Source organism: Sminthopsis crassicaudata, chromosome 3 (genome assembly GCF_048593235.1).
Source record: "Sminthopsis crassicaudata isolate SCR6 chromosome 3, ASM4859323v1, whole genome shotgun sequence".
Lineage (NCBI taxonomy): Eukaryota > Metazoa > Chordata > Mammalia > Dasyuromorphia > Dasyuridae > Sminthopsis > Sminthopsis crassicaudata.
In genome coordinates, this window is record NC_133619.1 from 578,218,588 (window position 1) to 578,242,945 (window position 24,358).

General features: G+C 34.0%; 1 protein-coding gene across 1 annotated transcript in view; it reads left to right on the forward strand.

Annotated features, from left to right (window-relative positions):
• Positions 1–2,450, forward strand: part of ALG5 (ALG5 dolichyl-phosphate beta-glucosyltransferase) — a 67,968-nt gene extending 65,518 nt beyond the window's left edge. Inside the window, exon 10 of the mRNA XM_074304885.1 lies at positions 2,246–2,450. Coding sequence (XP_074160986.1) covers positions 2,246–2,361 — 116 coding nt within the window. The 3' untranslated portion in view covers positions 2,362–2,450. The remainder of the gene's footprint in view (positions 1–2,245) is intronic.
• Positions 2,451–24,358: the final 21,908 nt, after the last annotated feature.

Here is a 24,358-nt window from a genome sequence, read left to right on the forward strand (position 1 = left end):
TTAGAGAGTGGAAGAAGTGTGTTTTCATTGCCTATGCCTTCATTTTTAGAATCAATTCAACAAGTATTTGTTAAGTGCCTCCCACTGACCAGACACTTTGCTAGGCACCAGGAGTACAGAAACAAAAACAAAACAGTTGTTGCCCACAAAAAAACATGTATTTCATTGTAGGGGAAAAAATCCGTAAATAAGTCAATACAAAATATATTAAAAGTGAATACAGAGTGTAACCCATGACTGTGTAACTTATATAACTTATTCTGAGCTCATATGGACAGTATGATCTCAAGAGGGCTGACTTTTTTTTTCTTTGGCTATGCTGGCTCCATGCAGAAATTTTGCTGAGAAATTTCCAAATATAACTCATATCTGGTGTTTCACATATGTAGGTAAAGAGTCCACAGTTTTCACATAAGGACTCAAGATCATAGAACAAATGTAGAACATCCTGTATTTTACCCTACATAAAATTCAAAAAAATTCACAAAAGTTTGTAAACAGAGAAAACACTGAAAATAATAGTTTCCCTTCTAAAGGAACAAGACTAAGGATTGTTAGTAACACAGTGTACCAGCATTCTGATGAATCCCTACGATTCTAACAGGATCTTCCAATGTCTTTTGCAGACATATAGGACCCTCTTTTGGACTCCACTTAGCAGCAAACAGTTTATTGTGACCAAATATTGCATAGTAGTAGGAGTCTTAGTTCAGGTTTGTGCTTCCCCATTTTGTTATAGCTCCTTATTGCCCGGTAGTGGCTGACATATTGGCAGTTCTCTTTCACCTTGCAGTTGCTCTACAGGTGATCTGCATGACTAGTGGTATCCAAGAAAAATCTCCTTTCTCTACTACAGAGCTAGATCATGGAGGTCCCATTGCTTAGGAAGTTTTTCCCTTCTCTAATTAGGAGACTGTGATCATGAACATTTCCCATAGACTTCCCTCATTGGCCATGTGGGCAAATATGTCTCCTTCTGCTTATGTGCCTGCTAGAACTATTTCTGCCCTCTCTTAGCCTGAGATACCACTCAATCAGAGTCTGTTCTCCCTGACCAAGTGAGAAGGCTGTGCTCAGGTACCTGCCACTTCTATTTTCCTTCTCCTAGACAATAAGTAAGATTTTCAGGAGTGGCAGGGGATCCCATAAATTAATTTCTTTATCCATTTACATTCCTTAGACAATTAATTGCATTACACTTTAATTTTAAGTGCTTCGGTTTTCTCATTTATAAAATAGAGATGATAGTACACATCCCATAATTACTTTTATGGAATGAGATTAATATGCTCAGAGTTTTTTGTCCTCCTTAAGTTTTATAGAGACTGCTAAAATAAGTTCGTAGTGATGGAAGAAGACACACTTTAAACATGGAAGAATACTGATAGTAAAATTAACTTAATGTCAACAGTTTTTGTACATTTATAACTATAGACCTATTAACAGTTTGGGTGGAATGTGCTACACAACTTCAGAAAATTAGATTATTTGTGGTATAAACTAACCTGATAATTGGATATCATGGAAAGCATAAGAGATTTGAAGATGGAAGAGACCATCATTCATGATCTGGTAGCTGCACATTTTAGCCAGGAGGGCCTCACCCAACCCAAGCTGAAGTTTCTTCATCTACAGAGTTAAGGCAGCAATCCCCATCATAGCAGTGTGGTAAGGAAAATCCTTAAAACACTATAAATGTGAATTAATACTGAGGTTTCATTAGTGTATCGTAGATTGTTTTTTGTGGATTTCTTATATAGTATTTTGACTATTTTAGATATAATTATTGCTTCTCCACTAATCTAATGAATTACCTCATGAAATATAGATTTAGAAGGAAGGTTAGATATCACCTAATACAATCTCATTTTACAGACGAAAACATTGGGGGCTAAAGAACTGACAGTTTAAGTGACTGAGGCAGGATTCCAACTCAGGTTTTCTAGCTCCAAACCCAGTGTTCTCTGTATTCTGTGATACTATGTAGTCAGTTGTCATTAGTAAACCAAAACTGTATTTCCCTGCTAAAATTCTGGTAAACTTTGTAATTTTATTTTCTTTTTTTGGATTTTGTATTTCATATGACTTAAATATGAATATGTTTAAAAACTTTGGTCATGTTTAAATAGGATAGAAAGATCGTGTCAGTTATGATACTGGATGACTTTTAGTGTGGCTTTTAAAATTGATTTTCCCTTTAGTGCTTATTCAGGCCAATTTATTTTAAATTCTTTTTTAATTATAGGTTCTAAGCTGGTCCCATTTTGGAGCTGGCTACAGATGGGCAAAGATCTACTTTTTATACGACTTCAATATTTGACTGGTATCTGGAAACTTGTAAACACTCGAAAAAAAAATTAGGTAATTTACAATTATTGAAGATATTCATGTACACAATTGCCATTTCTTTCAGTTGAAATTAAATATTAAATAAAATTAAGCTAAAGCTATGGGTCTTGTCTCCTTTTTTTTTTTTTAAGAAGACATTTTCAATTTGTATTTGCTGCTATTGTGAATGTTTAGACACAGCTCACTTTCATATATATATATATATGTGTATATATATACATATATACATACATACAAAAATGATTTCCTATATGTAGCTGATTTTAATCATGCCTTTTTGTATTTAAAAGATAACTGGAAATGTAGCAAGTGGTGTTTAGGAATAACTTTTTTTTTTTTTTTTTTTTTTTTTTTTTTTAATTATTATTATATATATATTTTATAATATTATCCCTTGTATTCATTTTTCCAAATTACCCCCCCTCCCACTATTCCCTCCCCCCGACGACAGGCAATACCATACATTTTACATGTGTTACAATATAGTCTAGGTACAATACATGTGTGCGAATATCATTTTCTTGTTGCACAATAAACATTAGAATCCGAAGGTACATGCAACCTGGGCAGACAGATATTAGTGCTAACAATTTTCATTCCCCTCCCAGTGTTTCTTCTCTGGGTGCAGCTACCCCTGTCCATCATTGATCAACTGGAAGTGAGTTGGATCTTCTTTATGTTGAAGATTTCCACTTCCATCAGAATACATCCCCATACAGTATTGTTGTTGAAGTGTACAGTGATCTTCTGGTTCTGCTCATTTCACTCAGCATCAGTTGATTTAAGTCTCTCCAGGCCTCTCTATATTCCTCCTGCTGGTCATTTCTTACCGAGCAATAATATTCCATAACCTTCATATACCACAATTTACCCAACCATTCTCCAACTGATGGACATCCATTCATCTTCCAGTTTCTAGCTACAACAAAAAGAGCTGCCACAAACATTTTGGCACATATATGTCTCTTTCCGCTCTTTAGTATTTCTTTGGGATATAATCCCAGTAGTAGCGCTGCTGGGTCAAAGGGTATGCACAGTTTGATAACTTTTTGGGCATAATTCCAGATTGCTCTCCAGAATGGCTGGATTCTTTCACAACTCCACCAGCAATGTATTAGTGTCCCAATTTCCCCACATCCCCTCCAACATTTGTCATTATTTGTTCCTGTCATCTTAGCCAATCTGACAGGTGTGTAGTGGTATCTCAGAGTGGTCTTAATTTGCATTTCTCTGATCAGTAGTGATTTGTGGAATAACTTTTGTTAGAAAAACTAATAGTCAAAATTCTGTTCCAAGAATATGACAATTTTATTTCTATTTTGTATAAAGTGTCTCACTAGATAAGGTTATTGAAATCTTACCTTTAATCAAATTCAGTAGGAATTTTTATAAGCATCAGTTTCCAAATTTTGTTACAAGATTCAGTTTTCTCATTTGGAAACTCTTATCTTTTAGACATCATAATGGCTTCTGTTTTTAAGGTAATAGCCTCAAAAAAAAGTTCATTTAGAAAAGAGTTATATAAGAAACACATGTTCTAAGCTATGATAATTTGAAATTTGTAGATTTTTAATTGTTCCAAAGTGTTATTTTATAGTGCTTGGGTATTTTTGAGGAAATTTTTCATTTTATTTTTATTAAAGCTTTTTATTTACAAAACATATGCATAGGTAATTTTTCAACATTGACCCTTGAAAAGTCTTCTGTTCCAAATTTTCCCCTCTTTCCACCCCCTCCACCAGATTGCAGGTAGTCCAATACAGGTTAAATATGTTAAGATATATGTTAAATCCAATATATATATATACATATTTATACAGTTATCTTCAAATTTTTCATTAATATTAGTTTTACATTTAATTTCTCTGAATTTTTCTTGCTAAATATAAATTATATTTTCAAGAGATTTCAAACAAAAATCAATATAATTTTTAAATATTCTTTAAAAAATGGTTTCCCTAAATAAAATTTGCAATAATCTTAATTGCCTGAATGTAAAAGTAACTTCAGTTTTAGTAACTTAACAATATTCACATCACATATATTTTAAAAGACTACTACTTTAGCCTTTTAAAACTTTCATTAGAATATTATATCCATACAACACCCTAATTACTACTCTCTGTGCTTTACTAATTTGCATATCAGTTTCCATTCTTAAAAAAAAAAAATCTATATCTACATATTTTGACTTTCCCTAGACAGTTCTTCCAAGCTGTGGACAAAAAGAATTTTTTCTTGCGTCTCAGAAAGATGTGTTGTACTTTAATATACTCTTTCATATACTTTTTATAAGTTTGTACATTTCCTTCAACTTGTCTTGTATCACAACAAACTTCTTGTTATTAAGACTTTTTTCAGTCATGTTCAATTCTTCATGGCCCTAATTGGGGTTTTCCTCGCAAAAATACTAGTTTGCCATTTCCTTCTGCAGCTCATTTTATACATTGAATAAACTGAGGCAAAGAGGGGTAAGTGGTTTGCCCAGAGTCACACAACAAGTCTAAAGCCAGATTTCAGCTCAACAAGATGAGTTTTCCTAACTTCAGGCCTAGTCCTTTATCCACTGGGCCACCTAGCTGCCTCATGATGTCTACATTGTGTAAAAAATAATATACTCAAAATACTACCTGAACCAAGTAATAAAAACAAATAATAGTGAATTATGTGTCTATAAATCTAATTTACTAATAATTCCTGAAGAAGCCGAAATGAAGACATCTCCTACTTTCACTTATGCTATGTTTAATACTCTTCATCTTTCATCCAGATTGAATCTCTATTTGTGAATCATGTAAAATTTTGAATAATCAAAAATAGCAGCATTGTTCTTTAATGCCTGTGTAACCAGAATAAATCAGTAATTCTACAGTTCTACAAAGGTAGCTGCTGAGCTTATTGAGTACTCCTTCATTTAATTTATATTTTTATCAATGTATATGATCTTGATCCAACTTGTTAATTTTATGGTGAGCAAATAGTTTTCATAGGTTCTTCATCTGCTTAAATGAATTAATTTCTAATTTTAATTCACTTTATGAATATAAATAACTTCATTAAAATTTAAAACAAGTGCAATCGTTTTTTCAGATAAATATATTAATAGGTTTTATCAGTAAATCATTTATTAATGTATAAAAGGGGAAAAGTGCAGAGGAGAGGAAACTAACTTTCTTATTAAAGGTAATATTTATATATTTTTTAATTCTAATAAGTTCTTTTTTTTATACAACTGTTTCTTATTTTTTTTGTATATTGTAATGATTTTGTTCAATTCACATAAAGACTTTATTAAGTTGCCAAATTGAAGGAAAGGTTTGCATTTTAAATGGAAGAGGTTGTCCCAAATTAAATATTTTCACTTTAGAACACAAATATTCATAGGAAGGTAAAACCTCATTTTAATGTTAATTGTTTTACTCAGATTTACCTTACGACTTGCTTAAGTATTGTTAAAATAGGAATTTTGATTTGAAGAGAAACAAAAAGATCAGAGGAGCAATTCTGAAATATAGACACTTCAGCCCTTATTATATACTGTAGTGGAAGATTTTCTTTAGCCAGAGACTAGTCTGAGGGGCCTGAGAGCCCCGGTTACAAGAATAGACAAGAGGGAAATAGCCATGAAGTGGGACAATGATGAAGAAAAGAAGGTGGCAGAATTGGTGCCAGCAGCTGCCAGTATGCCACAAAAAATTATCTCATTCACTCATTTGTCACTCCTGTAAATTGGCCAATAGCTAGAAAACACATCATCTTAGGAAAGGAAACAGGTATTCACTGGAAACATTAGTCATCTATTATCATTCCTACTAAAATAGACTTTCCCCTTACAAAGCCATCTTTTTTCTTTCAAGATGTAACTCATAAATCATTTCTTTCGTGAAGCCTTTAAGAGTAACCATCCAGTTTAGAAGGTTCTAAATAATAATAATAATCTACCAAATGTTATGGTTAAATATAGATTCCTACACAAATTTAATCTGTTAATATTTTTAAGGAACTAAGAGCTGGCCAGTATCCTTTAGTACTTCAATGGATGCTTACAGTCTTACTTGATAATGGGATTCCTTCATTCAGTACTGCTCATTTAATCCAAACCTCAACTTGTGCAACTTACATCAGTGTCCTCAAAACTTTTTCATAAGCTCCCTAACATGCTAGATCCCTATCTTAATGCCCTTAAACATTTATCTTAAAATACTTAAACTATCCATTTTCCCTTGATTTTGCTACATACTAGCACACCTTCTTTTCTTAAAATATATCTCTGAGATGATCACTTTAATGTCATTTCTTGCTTACAAATCATCCCTGGTGAGATGCTGTAGCATATATGTGCCCACCATCTTAGACCTTTTAGTTCTCTACAGCATTTAGGTTTATTCACAGTTTTGTTTCTGAGTTAATTGAGTTTTATCCTGTATAATCATATAGCAACGCTGAAAGAAAATGGTGTTTAAAAGCTGTTTTTGTTTGGGGGAATAGCTCAGTGTCTCACTCATTATCCAGGTTCTTTGTACATATGATTGTTCTGAGGAGTGGGATGTTGTTGGCTAGAACATGAAATTGAGACCCTCAACTGAAATCTTTCATTCACATCCTACATCACTGAACCTCATCAAGATAGAGGAGTGAATGCCGAGAGCCTAACAGTACCATAAATATATTAAGAACACTGCCCATCACTAGTCTGCACCTGGTTTGTGGGATACTGGTACATCTGGTTTCTCTTAATGTTAGTGCCTTCCCTCTAAGATTATCTCCAATTCATCCTATGCATATCATTTTTGTCCATAGTTCTTTACATGTTGTTTTCCCATTAGACTGAACTCCTTGAGAAAAAACAACTGTTTTGTTGTTTTTGTTTTTTATCTCTACCATTTAGTACAAGGTCTCTCACATATAGTAAGGACACAATGGATGCTATTAACTTCATTTACCTAAGTTAGCTCTCAGATAAATATACTGTAAATAGGATCAAAATCCAAGGCTTTCAAACTTATTTCACTGATAATCTTCAAGAACTCAGATGTGGTGACCAGTTTCCAGGCAAAAATTCTGTATTAGATGGAATTAGGTGGAAGATAAGACAACCCAGCCAAACCCTCCCAATAGTCTTCTCCAAACAAACAACTTTTTTTTAATTAAAGCTTTTCATTTTCAAAACATATATATGGACAATTTTTCAATATTGACCTTTGCATAGCCTTGTGTTCCAAATTTTTCCCTCCTCCCCTCCCCTAGATGTCAAGCAACCCAATATATGTTAAACATGTTAAATCCAATATATATATACATAGTATACAATTATCTTGCTGCACAAGAAAAATCAGATCAAAAAGGAAAAAAAAAAATTTAGAAAACAAGACGCAAGCAAACCACAATAAAAAGAATGAGAATGCTACATTGTGATCCACACTCAGTTCCCACAGTCCTCTCTCTGGGTGTAGATGGCTTCTTCATCACAAGATCTTTGGAACTGGCTTCCATCATCTCATTGGAAAGAGTCAGCAAACAAACAATTTAAAACAATGTTTCAAACTGAATTTTGGAGTGGCAGAGCCAACAAAAGGTCAGGGGAGACATTTTCCCAGACTGAGACAATTTAGGAAGTTGGTAGAAGTCTGTGACAGTGGTAGAGACTTAACCAGAACGCAGCAGCAGCAGCAGCACTGGGCCTTGGAGGTAGTTACATCAGGGGAGACAGCAGCTATAGGAGCTCTCAGCCCAAAGAGAATAAATGGGTTAGAAATCTGGTAAGAAAGGAGACTATACTGGCACTGGATTCAGGGCCTGGCACTGTTTGGCAATTATAGTACCCATAGCCAGTTCTGGGTCACAGTTTCAGAACCTTAGCACTTGTAACTGCAGAAGAATAGGGGACCTAGTTACCCTTCCAAGGCTATGAAGAACACCAGCATTTGCAGGCAAGCAAGGACCCCTCCTGGGTAAAGAGTAGTGACCACACTCTCCCCAGATCACTTCACCTTGGAAGCACTGAAAACTTGCAGATTTTCGGAACTAGTTCAGAACTAGCAGCACAAAATAGTCCCAACTCCCAGATAAGCAAAGCCCAACTTTAAGTTAAAAGTTTAAAATCAAGAAATTAGCTAGAAAAATGAACAGACAAAAAAAAAGAAAGAAAGAAAAATAGGATAGACAGAAAAGAGAAAAAAGACTTACAATGGCAGGGAAGACCAAGACACTCTCAGAAGAAAACAACACTATGGAAGCAGCTATAACCAAATCTCAAACTCTGACTGAACAGAAGCCTAACAATTCCTAGAAGAGTTAAAGAAAGAAATGAGTGATAGAGGAAAAATTAGGAAAAGAAATGAAAATGATCCAAGAAAATTATGGAAAATGTCCACCTCCAGAGAAAGAACTGACAAGCTCTAAAGTATAGATTTCTTTATTTTTCTTGCTTTTTTTTTTTTGCACAATATGGCTAATAGAGAAATATGTTTTTCATGATTTCACATGTATAATTGATATATTGCTTCCCTTCTCAGTGAATGAAGCAGAGTTGGGAGAGACAATAAAAATTTGGAACTCAAAAAATATTAAAAATAAAGAATTTTTTAAAACTAAAAAAAAAAAAAAAAAAAAACCTTAAAGATATAAAAAATATTGTATTAAACCAAGCCAAATTTTAAATGGTTGATAATCCTTTGAGCATATCTCAAGTAGTTTTCAATCCCTACTCTCCTCTTCTTACTATTTTGTACTCTTTTCCTTGAATGTCTTAAGTTATTAATTATATTTTGTAATATTGGGTGCTAAGATAGTCAAAGAAGAGAATGCAAGACAGTAAAAAAAAAAATAAACAGTAAAAAAAGTAGAACATAACACACATGTAAAAAGTTTATTTTAATACCAATTCCTCTCATCAACTTACAGAATTTTATATAATTAAGGAACATACAAAAGCCATCCAAATAATCAGAATAATAGCTGGTAGAGCTATATCACCTTCATGGCTTTATGGATATCATTTCATTTGGTTCTTTGCAACAGTCCTATAATTGGTTCTACAGATTTTGTTATACCCTTTTAACAACTAAGGAAACAAAAATAGATTTATGTGATTTGCCTAATTTCATGTTAGTTAGTGTGAGAAGATTCCAACCTGAGACCTTCCTGAAACCATTTCTCTCTTTTTTCTACTATGCTGCACTGCTATTATCCAACCCCAAAGCAAATAATAGAAATTCATATTTGAAGATGATTTTTTAAAGGAGCATAAATCTTTTCCTGTACTTAATTACCTTAGAGTTGGGGGAAAAAAAAAAAGAATGTGCTTTGTAAGCAGCAAAATGCCATAAATGTGAGTTTATTCTCATAGACAGGAAAGCTTTAAAAATGGGGGCAGGGGAAAAAGCTTAGAAAGAAGATACTTCAAAAATAAAATTTTGACAGAAGTATAAACAGATTGAAGGCAGTGGGGTCTCCTTCATTAGAAGACTTCAAATAAAGGTAGATTGGTCAATTGAAATGGGGATTCTTTTTTAGTTAGGTCTAGGATGGTCTCTAAGGTTTCTTCATTCTAAGATATAGAGGGGTGGGAAAAGGAGAATGGTTCTGCAGGGGAAGAAAATTACAAACCAAGTTCCAACAAAGATAGCCAAAACAGTTTTTAGATTGTCTTTTTAACTTAATTGCTGGTATTCCATATCTTTGTGAGTATAAGTATGACAATTGTGCTTCTTATGTGAAAGAATATGTAAGTGAATGATATAAGCTGCTTCTTATTCCCTTGTCTTCCACTATTTTTCTTCTTTCACCTTCCCCTTCTCAGTGACTAAGGATCCAGAGGCATCTTTGTGGTCTGTTGATCTGGGAACTGGGAGCCAGGTTCAAATGTGACCTTGGACAAAAAACATTTCATCTTTCTGGTTCTTGGTTCTATCATCCCTAAAAAGATATTGGATTTGAGCCCTATTTTTTTTTTTTTAAGCTTTAAAATTGTGGCCTTGTGATCCTCAAGGACAATGGAATCCACCAATCTGACAAGCACCTTCTCAGGTGTGGTGACAGAAGGGGTTACACCATGGGTGGGAGTTCTTAAAAGGCAGAAGATCAGGGCTTTTGAAGGCACACATTCTCTTGGGGGTGGCAACTGCAACAGTAGCAAGTGAAGTTCTTTATATCCACTAGGTAACTCAAATGGTATTCACTATTTGAATGGTCATGGAAAGTAAGATACTTTAGGTAAATAATTAATTACAAAAGAAATACAGCAGCAAGAACTGGGACAGATTCGAAAGATAGATTAGATTAGGTAGATAAATATTAGGTAGTAGATAAATAAATGATTAACAAAGATAGATGATAGTAGATAAATAGATAGAAAAAATAGGTGGATGGATGGATAGATAAGAGAGCAAGAGCAATTCTCATTAAAAATGGATTGACAATGAACTACAGTGAAGGAATGGTTTTAAAAGGGTCTTTTAGTTATTTTTTACCTAATTACAGTATCCCAGATCTTCTCTGTAAGTATAAGTATGGCATTTGTGCTTCTTATGCCAATGAATATGTAGGTGAATGATAAAGCTGCTTCTTATTCCCTTCTCTTTCACTAACTTTTGTATGCTGTACAATCTCCTTATTGCAGGGCAAATCAGTAGCACTAATAGAAAAAGAAATGAAGGTGATTCTTTTCCCAACCCTTCTCACTCTCAAGTGAGCCTTGCCCCTCTAATTTGTTTAGGATAAGAACTTTATCTTTACATCATGCATCCCTTTGGAGATTATTTTGGTATATGAACTGAGATGTCAGTCTAGCAATAAACATTAAGTGCCTACTAAGTATCACATATTATACTAAGTGTTAGGGATATAAGTATGAAAGTGAAAGACAGAATCTGCCCTTAAGGAGCTTAGTCTAATGAGGGAAGACAGAACACAGAAGGAAGCTGAAAAGCTGGTGTAGAGCAGAGAAATAATGTTATATTTCAAGATGATTAAGATCCTGAGACATGGTGAAAATGTCCATTGTCTCAAAGTATGGTGAAAATTGTTTTTCTATCCCTAATTTCTGAGAAATGAGTTTCCAGTTTTTCCAGATTTTTCATTGAATAGTGACTTCTTACGCCAGTTTTGGGAATCTGTAGGTTTATTGAATACTGTGCTACTCTGTTCATTTGCTTTTGTATCTTTTGTACTGTTCTGAACAATCCATGTTGTAACAAATACCAAATAGTTTTGATGATTCTTGTTTTATAATATAATTTAAAATCCAGTGACATCTAAAAATTTAATTGAAACAATAACTTCAGGAAAGTTGCAGGATATAAAGTGTGGATTTCTACACAAACCATCAGCATTTCTGTGGTCCTAGCTAAAGTAGCCAAAATTAAAATTCTGACTTCCTAATGATAAGCAGACGTCACAGAGCCATAATGAAAATTAAGTAGGGATGTCCTGCCAATTAAGAGAAAGAAGTTAATCATTTTAAAGTAGTGCCATACTTAACCCACACTTCCAGGTATCTTCAAGAGTATTGGTCACTTTCTAATGTTTTACCTGTTAAGAAGTGAATAGAGTTTCATCATAAAGGCCCAGTCACTTGAAAAATTACTTGGCATAAATGCAGTTTTGACATCATCTAATCTCAGCACAAGCTTTATTGTGGCTTGTACCATTAGATAATTTTGTCTATAAACCTTGTAACTAGCTGTAACATGCAGAAACAATTATATTGCAGTGAAAAAAATGAACAACTTAAAAACTACTAGCTATGTAACTTTGGGTTAATCTTTCTGAGCCTCAGTTTACTCATCTGTAAAATTAGGATAATTAACACTTGCATTATCTACCTTTCAGAGTTGCTGTAAGAAACAAAATAAGAATATGGATGAAATGAACTTTGTAGCTAATAAAGTACTAAATGAATGGGGAACAGGGAACAGATTTTTTATTTCTTTGCTGTAGGCATTTCCACCAATGTAGATCAATATCTCTTCTACAAATAATCTTAGAGAGTAAACTAGAGCAGTGAGAAATTGAGTGATTTGGCCAACCACACAAGCAGTACATACCAAAGGCAAGATTGGGACCAAGATCATTCTGGGTTCTTATTATGCCTCTCACATTATGTGAAAATTAGTGATTATTATCCAACATTATCATTACCTCTCCATGTACACTATCTTTCTCAGGCAAATCTCTTCATCATACAATCCATGACTAATTCCTGTCTCCAAAATTTTTCCTTATGCTTCAGGATACTGCTTTAGCATAAGATTTAGAGTTAGAAGGACCTTTGCCAATAATTGGATTTTAAGTTATTACATTCAGTTGTCACATTGTTAGCTAACTCAAAGTACAGTATTTCAAATTTCAATATGAAGTGAAGCAGAGAAATGAACTTGGAATCAGAACATGTGTTCCACTAATTAATTAACTAAAATGAGTTCTACTAACATCTATATGATCTTAGATAAGTCAATCATTTTCTTCCTGAGACTCAGGGGGGAATTGAACTAAATGAAAACGTCCCTTTTCTTATGATCTGTCTTATAATCTTATGATCTGACAAAGACAGCTCAAGAGGATCTGTGTCCAGAAGTTATTGTTGAAATACACATGTTGAATTAAATTCAACAAGTTAATTATTAACTGTTTCAAAGGATGCAAAGATGGAAACAAGCACAAGTTTCCCTCCTCCTCACCCGGACCTCCACTCTGATGGGGTTAAAATAGGTATTCATGAAGTTGGAAAGACATAGATGTAATGATGACAAAGGCAAGATCCAGACAATGTGCTCTGGGAAAATTAAAAGAAATGATCACTTTCTGCTAAAAAGAGATAAGGGAAAACTCCATGAAAAAGATGAATATTTTAATGGAATTCTTAAAAAGGGTGTTAGTGGCAGTTCATTCCTAGGGAATTCAGGCTGAAGGATGCACAACAGCAATGTGTTTTTAAACCATTGAAAAATTTTACAAATTCCCAAAATAATGAATATATTCTATGTCCACAAGTAAAACACATAAATAAAATAATGACAAAATTGAAATAAATGTTAATAAACTAGTCCAATGTATAACTATAAAATTCAGCACCTTTTATGACTTCCTCCATTATTTGTGATGAATTATGTCTGATTTCAACATTTTTCTTTCATACTTCTCTAAATAAACTGAGTTCCAATCTATCTTTGTTATTCTTCTTAAATAACACTACAGAATTCCTATGATAACACTACATGATAGTCTGTAATCCTCAGAATCTCCAGATTCCCAGTGGAAGAACAAGCAGAAAGAATGATAAACAAAAAAGAAACAAAAACTATTTCCTTTTCTGCAGTTACTCTCTTTGTTACTACTCCTAATGCTGTTGTTACTCTTATTGCTGCTATTACTCTTCATTCTTATGATAATAAGAGATTTCCATGGAACCTCTTGCCTACAACTTCACACTTCCAACTCTCTCCTTCTCTCTCTCTCTCTCTCTTCTCTCTCTCTCTCTCTCTCTCTCTCTCTCTCTCTCTCTCTCTCTCTCTCTCTCTCTCCTTCTCTCTCTCTCTCTCTCTCTCTCTCTCTCTCTCTCCTTTCTCTCTCTCCTCTCTCTCTTCTCTCTCTCCTCTCTCTCTCTCTCTCTCTCTCTCTCTCTCCTCTCTCTCTCTCCTCTCTCTCTCTCTCCCTCTCCCTCTCTCCTCTCTCTCTCCCTCTCTCCCCCCCCCGTCTCTCTCTCTCTCTCTCTCTCTCTCTCTCTCTCTCTCTCTCTCTCTCTCTCTCTCTCTCTCTCTCTCTCCTCTCTCTCTCTCTCTCTCTCTCTCTCTCTCTCTCTCGAAGGTAAAAATGAGCCTTTGAAATGAGTACAAGTTTTGTGTTTCCAAATACAATCTTTTGGCAACATAACGGGGGAACTGTGACTTAAGTTGAGGAATCATCACACTAAGTATTCAGTAAGTGCCCAACTTGTCTTTCTTAAAATAAAAGATGTATTGCTTGATTCTGCCAAATTCATGCCCTAATCAGACTGAGCCAGATTCTCACTCAACCACAGAATTAGGTAGTACGAGATTTTGGCCCAATAATGTTTTCAACTATGGTTACCTTTCTCTTCCCACTAATGTATTATGCAATGAGACACTGAATTGAATTTAAAATGTTAGACCTCAACTCTTTACAAATTATTATGACCTTCTATGAGACTTGCACATTCACTGAGTTGGTACATTGCACAATCACAGATTCTCAACACCAATGAAACCTTTTCCCTCTTTGGTTGTTTATTTTTTGTCCATTATAAATTGCTCATTTTATTTAATAAAAGATAAGCCCAAATAGTAATGTAAAATCAATTCTATTTTTATCCAAGGGAAAATATTAAAGAAATATTTGCTTCAAACTAATTTAACTGCTTTAGCATACTGTCTTTTATTTTAAAGGCAACAGAACATAGTGGACTGGGTGTTATTTAAGAATTAGGAAATCTGGATTCTAATTAAAATTCTTCTATTTACGAATAATATGACTTTTGAGCAAAACAGTCTTCATGAAACTCAATTTATTTCTTTAGTGAGAATAATAATAAATGTTTTGTCTCTCTTATACAGTTGTAATTGGTGTCAAATGGGATAATGAGACAGCTGGGTAAAGTACTGAACTAGGAGTCAGAACCAGGAGACTTGAGTTCAAATCCTATTGCAGTTGCTAATAGCTGAGAGACTCTGGGTAATATCCTTCTGCCTGGATTTCTTAATCTGTAAAAGAAGGATCATAATACCATTTACTTTCCAGGATTGTTATAAATGCTTAGGACAGTACCTGGCACATATTAAATACTTAATAAAAATTTTTGACATTGATATTGAGGGGAAAATGAGATAATATTTATAACATCCTTTGCAAATATTAAAGCATTATATAAATGTTAGCTTTTATAATGTATGTGAAAATATGATATGTTGTATAAATAGAATATGTTACTTCAGTATATAGTAACATATTGAACTCTGCTCAATTGAAAAAGTTTTCCTATATTTAATATACAAAATTAGCCTTTTACAGAAAAGGAAAAGCAAAAAAGTCAGGTTCTGATTTTCTCCCCTGCTGAACCATTTTCATTAAAGAAAGCAAAAATAGAATTATCACTCATTCTGTGATGTTAGAATGGAAGAGAGTTAGCAAAGAAGAAAAATGTTTAGATTTCATTGTCTTCATGTTGTGAAACCACTGGGAATATACATATTTTTCTTTAAAAACTTGCTTGCTGCTTCACCATTTCAAGTGACTTGAATATCATTCCAGTGGCATTTAAAAGTAACAGTGTTATGCTGCCTAACTTATCCCTGACAAGGAGATAGATGGCTTTCAAAAGAACCTTTTGTGATAAAAAGGTCTGATAAGTTTTACCAGTGTCCATGAAGCTAGGAAGGAGTTTAGTGAGTGGTTAAAGAGCAGAATTCTATTCTTCACTCAGATTGTTAGCAATGTGAAACATAAATCTGTCTGCTTCCCAGCTAGTCAACAAAAAAGAAAGGGGGTGGTACTTTTAAACTTTAGCCAGTGCTGTTAATCTGAAGGGGAAATTTTTCCTTACCTATTTGGGTCAAGGGCAAAAATTTTAAATTGAGTGTGTTTAACGTTGTAACCTTTAATTTGCAACTGGACACCACAGTGATATGACCTCTATCAAGCCATATTGAAAAATTCTCCAGAGTCCCCCTTAATTCTCTAAAATCTTAAAAATCATATTTTGGGGGAGGAGTGTACCAAAAACCAGTGTTGGAGTAAAGAGGAAGTTCTGCTGGTTACTGGATGTCAGAAAATCAGACTATGATTTTCAACTCCCCCAAAATAGGGATCATTGTTCTAAATGCAACCAGTTTAACCATTTAGCCAAACCTAATTAAAAACAAAGCAAGCCTATTTTAAGCAAAAATAAATTAGGGAATGAGAACTAATTTCCACAAATTGATGTAAGTTGGGATCCAGAATTAGGAAGGAAGTTAGAGATTATCTAATTCAATCCCCTCATTCTACACATGAGAAATTTGAGACTCAGAGATGGGTGGGTAGGGGCAAGAAGGATAACATTCAATCACATAGAAGGTAAGTGACAGAGATGTCATTCAAATTCAGGGCCTCTGACACCAAACCCAGTACAGCTCCCACTACTTTTCAAAGCACTTTTGACCAAATTCCCCTTTTAGGAGCATGCATGAATGTCTGTCTATTCTCAATCTCTATTCTTTGCTTTCTTTCCTTGAGATTGATCACTGAATATAAACAATGAATGTAAAGACTTAAACTGACAAGAAATATATGATATAAGCCAGAGTATGGCCTTTTGTAGCATGCTATGAGATATGTAGATGAGTTTTTCAGATCCCCAGTGGTGGGTAAGGCAATGAAATTTAGGAAGAATTTTTGGAAGAGTCCTCAGGAAAAGAAGAAAAAATTATCTGGGGATGATCAGAGAAAAAAAAAAGACAAGCATGCATTTCACTTTTATGGATTTTATTTTAGATTTGTCTTCTTTTCAACCAGCAAATATGCTTCTACTACATATTGACCTTCTATTGATTCAACTCTACATAAAGCCTCATCCCATTCCTGTTATAGAGGTTAAATGTTGTACTTATTCCTACCTTCTCATTTACTCAATTCCATGCCTAGGTGGACTCCATCTTCACTTCCCCATCAGGTCCATAACAGGCTCATCAAACAAAAGCAGAACATATGGTTTGGATTTAATGAATTTATTGTCATTTGACTATTACTTTGGTATCAAAAATTTTAATGTTAATTTTGAAAATGTTTAAAGAGCTAAAATAATTTTAAACATTGTTATAGTTTAACAATAAGCTTACAATAAATTCTGTATGAGCAAATAAAATGTTAGTTTTCAACGCAGAATGCTTTTAAATTGTCATAATTTTGTGGTTTCTAAAAGCTTAATAACTTGATTCAAACAAGAGAAAGATTACCAAAAATTATCACTAAGATTAACCTCTTAAATATCACCAAGAAAAGCTTGGCTTTAAGCTTTTTTTTTTTTTTTTTAATTCAGTTTGCTCTACTTTCACGTTATCTCCAATCAGCTTACACACGTAAGTGACAACTTCAGAAGCCTGAATGTACAATATGAATGAAGGAATGATATGTTTCCAGAACTTTATAAGCTGCACTGGCATATCCTGAGTTAATGTAGAATTTATTTTCATGTTCAGAGGTCTCAAATTTGTTTGTGTCCTATAAAACAAGAACATCTATAACAAACAGGTTTTGTAACAGTGGTAAGCAGGCCATATCATCCTATGGAATAACTTGATGTCCAACAGTCATAACCTTCTGTTCTGGATTAATTAGATTCTCATCAAAGCCTCCTCTAACAATGTGAAAACTCCTTAGCCAGAGGCTTAGGGTTAGTCATGACTTTCTTTGGTGCAAAGTTTCTGGTGTAGAGAATGTGTTGAATATTCTCTTTATGCCACTGTTTTTCTATGGTAGACTTTTGGCTGACTACTTTTTTTTGTATCTTAAAAATCAGGTCTTGAATCTTTTTTCTCTAACTACAATTGCTTCCTATGAAATCTCAGAATACTCGCTTCAAATATCACCTCTATACAAATAAATCTCAATATATATCCCAGTATTAGTCCCTCCCTTGTCTATAGTGAAAAGTCCATATTCTCACTTCTCTAACTACCTGTTAGATATTTCTATCTTTGTATCCCTCTGTCACCTTAAACCCAACATATCTAAAATTGAATTTTAAGTAGATCATAGGATTTAGACTTAGGATTCATTATTTTTGTCTCCAAATCAGTTATTCCTCCTATATTCCCTATTTCTGTCAATGTAATATTATTCTTCCAATTACCTTGACTTGAAGTCTTAGAATCATTCGTCCTATTTCTTCCCTTTTCTCCAGCCTCACCTCCAATATTTGTTCATAGAACTGGGCAGTCTGCCAAATCTTGTATATTATTCTTTTTTTAATGTCTTTAAAATCTGTGGTTTCTTCTCATCGCTACGATCACCACCTTAGTATCTTTTAATACATCCTGCCAACGCCTTGTAATGTTTTATTCATTGATCCCTGCTTCCAATCTCTTTTCATTTTATAGTTGTTGTTGTTCAGTCTTGTCTGACTCTTTTTGACCCCATTTGGGATTTCCTTGGCAAAGATATTTAAGTGGTTTGCTATTTCCTTCTCCATTTTTTTTTCCCAGATGAAGAACTAAGGCAAGCAGGGTTAAGTGACTTGCCTAGGGTTACAAACTAGTAAGTGTCTGAAGTCCCATTTGAACTCAGTAAAGCTCATCTTCCTGACTCCAGGCCTCATATTCTATCTACTGTACCACTTAGCTATCCCTCCTTCTAGATTATTCTTTTAAAAAAAAAAACACCTCTTTGCAGATGTACTTACAGATATGATTTTCAGTCACTGCTCTGATTCTGCCTCAGACATTTTTAATACTTCTCTATTGCCCATAAAACAAAGCTTGGTAGCTTAGTTGATAGAACATCAGAGTTTGAATCATATCCATGTTAAGCAGAGTTATCTTTTTTTTTTAGGAAACAGGGTAGGAGAGTGGAAGGAAAATTAACTTTGGAAAAAGAAAACCAATACTTACATCTCTAGACTTCAGCTCCTTATCTGGAAAATGAGGGGGTCGGATTTGCTGGCCTCTGAGGTAATTTCCAGTTCTGAATCTATGTTATGAAATCCTTTTAATATCTGGTCAAAGCCTATCTATACAGCTTTATTTACTATGTATGTATCTATACATCAAAATTATCTACTTTTAGGTAAACTCATTTCCCTCCAATTTTTTATAGTGCAATAGTGTTCCATCACAATCATATACTCATCCCACCCCTTCTCTTAGATAGCAGATAACCTGTTAAACATATATAATTCTTCTATGCATATTCCCACATTTATCGTATTGCACAAGAAAAATCTGATCAAAAAGGAAAAAATGAGAAAAAGAATAAGAAACAGGTGAACAACAACAACAAAAAGATGAAAAAACTATGTTGTGATCCACATTCAGTTCTGACAGTCCTCTTTTTCAATGAAGATGATTTGCTCCATCTAAATCTATTGGAATTAGCTTGAGTCCCCTTATTTTTTTTGTTTTTTCTTTATTAAAGCTTTTTTTATTATAGCTTTTTATTTACAAGATATATGCATGGGTAATTTTTCAGCATTAACAACTGCAAATCCTTTTGTTCCCATATTTCTCCTCCTTCCCCCCACCCTTTCCCCCAGATGGCAGGTTGACCAATACAAGTTAAATATGTTAAAATATAAGTTATATACAACATATGTATACATGTCCAAACAGTTGTTTTGCCATACAAAAAGAATCAGACTTTGAAATAGTATACAGTTAGCCTGTGAATGAAATCCAAAATGCAGACAAACAAAAATAGGGGTATTGGGAATTCTATGTAATGGTTCATAGTCATCTCCCAGAGTTCTTTTGCTGGGTGTAGCTGGTTCAGTTCATTACTGCTCTATTGGAACTGATTTGGTTCATCTCATTGTTGAAGAGGGCCACGTCCATCAGAATTGATCATCATATAGCAAACATCAACAAAATGAGTGAGAATGCTATGTTATAAACCCCACTTAGTTCCCACAGTCCTCTCTCTGGATGTAGATGGCTCTCTTCATCACTAAATCATCTCAATTTTGAAGAGAGCCATGTCCATCAGAATCGATCATCATATAATATTGCTGTTGCTGTATATAATGGTTCTGCTCATTTCACTCAGCATCAGTTCATGTAAGTCTCCCCAAGCCTTTCTGAAATCATCCTGCTGACTGTTTCTTACAAAACAATAATATTCCATAACATTTATATACCATAATTCATTCAGCCATTCTCCAACTGATGAGCATCCACTCAGTTTCCAGTTTCTCACCACTACAAAAAGGCCTGCCACAAACATTTTTGCACATGTGGGGCCCTTTCTTTCCTTTAAGATCTCTTTGGGACATAAGCCCAGTAGAAACACTGATGGGTCAAAGGGTATTCACAATTTGATAATTCTTTGAGATTAGTTCCAAATTGCTCTTCAGAATATTGGATCCGTTCATGTTCCACCAACAATGTATTAGTGTCCCAGTTTCCCCAAATTCCTTTCAACATTTATCAATAATTATCTTTTCCTGTCATCTTAGCCAATCTGAGAAGTAACAAAAATTTCTACATACAAGAAAATAGGGGGAGAGGGAGGATTGCATATGCAATTTCAGATATTAAATAAACAATGTCTTCTTTTTTAAAAAAAAAAATAATAAATTTAGCAGTTACTTCTGCAACAACATTGTGAGATTGAAAGAGCAAATGTTATTGTTCCTATTTTAAAGATAAGGAATGAGACTCATAGAAGGTATCATTTGTCTGGGTCATACAATAAGGAAGTATTGAAGCTATGACTCAAACCAAGGTCCTTTGACTACAATTCTAATACTTTGTTCACTGTTATACTCCCTCTTTTCTATTATGAATACTATGAACACTGCTATGAACTTGAGTCACTTTATTCCATACCTAGAACGTCTTTCCTCTTTCTTAGATGCTGCCTGCTGGATAGCCTTTTCCCTTAATGCCTTTCCCTCTTCTTATTTAATTATACTTATTTTTCTTTTTACATACACATTATCTCCCAAATCAGATTATAAGATTCTTGAGACCAGGGATCCCATTGTGGGCTGTTATTATGGTCTTTTTGTGATGACTGTTTTCAAAAGAAGAAGGGAGGAAAAGGGAGGAAAAGCAGGAGAGTTAGGACAAAGGCATAAACTTGATGTTTCAAAATTTTTTTCTAATAATTAGAGCTTTTCAACAGTGGTGAAGGTAGCCCTGGAAGGTAGTAGTGTTGCCCTTATTGGAAAAAGCAGAGGCTGGAGGTTTACTTTTTGGGGATTTTTTTAAAGGTAGTAGATTAACTTGGGCTGTTAAAATGAGGAGATTGGACTAAACGACCTCTAAATTTCTTTTCAGTCCTAAATCTACAAGTTCTCTGATCTTGCCCTGTGCCAAGCACTCAGCTAGGAACTGGAGATGCCAAGATAAAAAAAATTGCTGAGCTTTCTTCTAACTCTGAAGTTCTATGATTCTGTGAAATTTGGTTATTGGGTTAGTGTTGGGGAATAGAGAAAGGAGAACTATATGAGTGTAAATATTCTTAGTACATATTTATCTAAAGCTTTGCAGGGATTTAAGGTGTTAGATCAAAGAAACTAAAACATTTTATACTACTGCTATTACTACTACTACTACTACTACTACTACTACTACTACTACTACTACTGATTATTATAGTTCTTATAGCTCAACGGGGCCCTGTGTTATACACTTGGCAAGTGTATCGAACTGGCCTATTTGGTAGCAAAGTCAAATATATTTCATTTTGTGGTTTTATAATTTTGAGTACTCATTACTCAGTCAATTTAAAAAAAAATTTTTGACTTTGGCAATGAGTAAAAAGAGTCATCAGAAAGCAGTGGATAGAATTGGCAAAAAATGGCAAAATGTAATTATTTTGAGCTTCATCTTTATTTTTGCTTACATTTTCCTGTCTTTGGCTAGTAAGTAGATGACTTTAAAAATAAGAAATAGAGTGAAAAGGTGAAGCAAAAAAGTTTGGCTAATTTATAAAATGAATAATGAAGGATAGCCATTGCTAGTGCAAAAAGCATACTAGACTACCCTTAGTAGCCTCTGCATACTGAACCTTTTGGCCTGAATGTGGAATTTCCTAGTTCCCTTCTAAGCATATCTCAGTGTATTTTAAATACATTCTATCTGTATAAATAATGATTGGAGGGGAATAGTGAATAGAGGCTAACTTCTAAAAGGGGGTAAGGATCATATCTGTAAGGACAAATATTTACCAGTAAGGAAACAGGGAGTATACAGAAAAAGCAGGCTGTGAGCACTCAAAGAATTTGTAAATCCAGGTCCTGCTAGATGATGAAAGAATTCTGAGAACGTAAAGAATTTGTGCCAAAATCACAAGTAGATACTACCCCCCAGAGTTTATATTTTCTTAGCTTGAAGTCCTATGTTCATTTTGTCCACATAAGATGAAAATTAAAATGTAATTTAATACTTTTTATTTAAAATCTTAAAACTAAACCAGAGTGGTCCTTTCACTACTTTTAACCTTGAGTTCTTGGTCAGTTTACATTTATTCAATGTTGTGAAATCAAACCTAATTTGAAAAAAATTTTCATATCTTTTTTCCTTTTGTATAATAATCATTTCTAGATATATTACTCTCCATTTCCCCATCCTTGAATCCTTCCAGAAAAAAAAAATATTTGTGCAAAAACAACTGACCGAGTGACTTTAGCCAAAAAATATATTTGACATTCTACCTTAGTAGTTCTCCCTCCCCCTTCTCCTCAGAAGAAGTAGGTACACTTTGTGATCCATCCTGTAGAACTTTTGTTGGCTTTTTAATTACTTCGACTCTTTCCTTTTAGAGATCTTATATTTTATTTTTTGTAGTCATAAAATCATAGATATAGAGATGGAAGGGAACTCAGGGGCCACCTAGCCAAATTTCCTGGTTTTACATATATAGAACCTGAAATTCATGGAGATTAAGTGAATATCTGAAAGTCATATGGGTGGTAAACATTGGGGGGAGAAATATTTAAATCCATTCTCTTAACTCTAGAGCTAGTGCTGATTTATTGTACCACAGGATATGCATTGTAACTCTGGTTTTCCTTATCTCATTCACATTGGTCCCTACAAATCTTTCCACATTTCTATTAATTTCTCATATTCATTTTTTCTTAGTGAATAATAATATTCTGTTCTCTGATATAGTATAGTTTGGACCTTTCCATCTACCAACTTTGGGTATTTTATGGACAAGTTTTTGTTTTCGTGTTTTTTGCCACAACAGAATATCTTTATTCTAGAATATTGTTATGAATATCTTAGCTCTTTGTTTTCTGTCTTTTACTTATTGGAAGAATAGTTGGACTGAATTCTGCTGCATTTTTAACACCTGAGTGATGTGAAGTTTTAGCAACTCTTGGGAACAGGGAAAATGGGCACTCAAATTGAAAGCAAGAATTTGTTAAGAATGTTACAGCATTTAGAAATCAGAAGATATTTACTGCCATAGAAGCAAAGTTGAAGCAGTTTTCTTTCTGATACATAACAGGTACAATTTGATGAACCATATCTCTTAGTGGGAAGAAAGTACAACCCATTTCTAGGGTAATAAGGACCAGCAGGCATATTATATCTAAATATTTGGATGGCTTTGTGATCTCAGATTGGACATTACTTTATCCAGTTTTGATTACAGTTCCTCCACATCTGTTTCCAGCAAGTATGATTTTTGTTCTTCACAAAGGATTCATCCAGTGTCCTAGAGGCTTTCACTAACCTTGAATGTGAAAATTGTCTCACTTTCACATTTACATCCCCAATATTTAGCACTGCCCCTGACACAACCTAAGCATTTGTCAGTGTATTTTACATTTTTTTATTCATCTATCCATTAATTCATACTTTTTCCCTATCTTGAATATGCCAGTGTAGGATTTCATTATCCATCTCTTATTTTTCATCTTTATCATATGATAAGAACAATTTCCTTTCTGCTATCACATGACCTTTGTTAAGTCATTTCTCCTTTACTGGGAACACATTGCAATTCACCCACAACATATCTTTCCATTGCTTTTTGGGTTGCCTATGGTGTTGATTCTTCAGAGATCATGGTTTTCAATATTGCATATTTGAAAAGAATATCCATTAAAATATACAGCTTGGTGTCACCATTCAGTTCCCCAACTACAAACTTGCTTGATATCCCTTCTCAGTTCTGGTTTCTGTTATTCTATTTTTAATATACACCCAAGATTGGTATAATCATGGACTAACTCAATGAACTTGTTAACTCTACAATGTATTATAAGCATCTTGGCATGATGGAAAGTGTTCTGGATTTGGAGTTGAAAGGACCTTGGTTCAAATCTTAGTTCCCCCACCCTCTT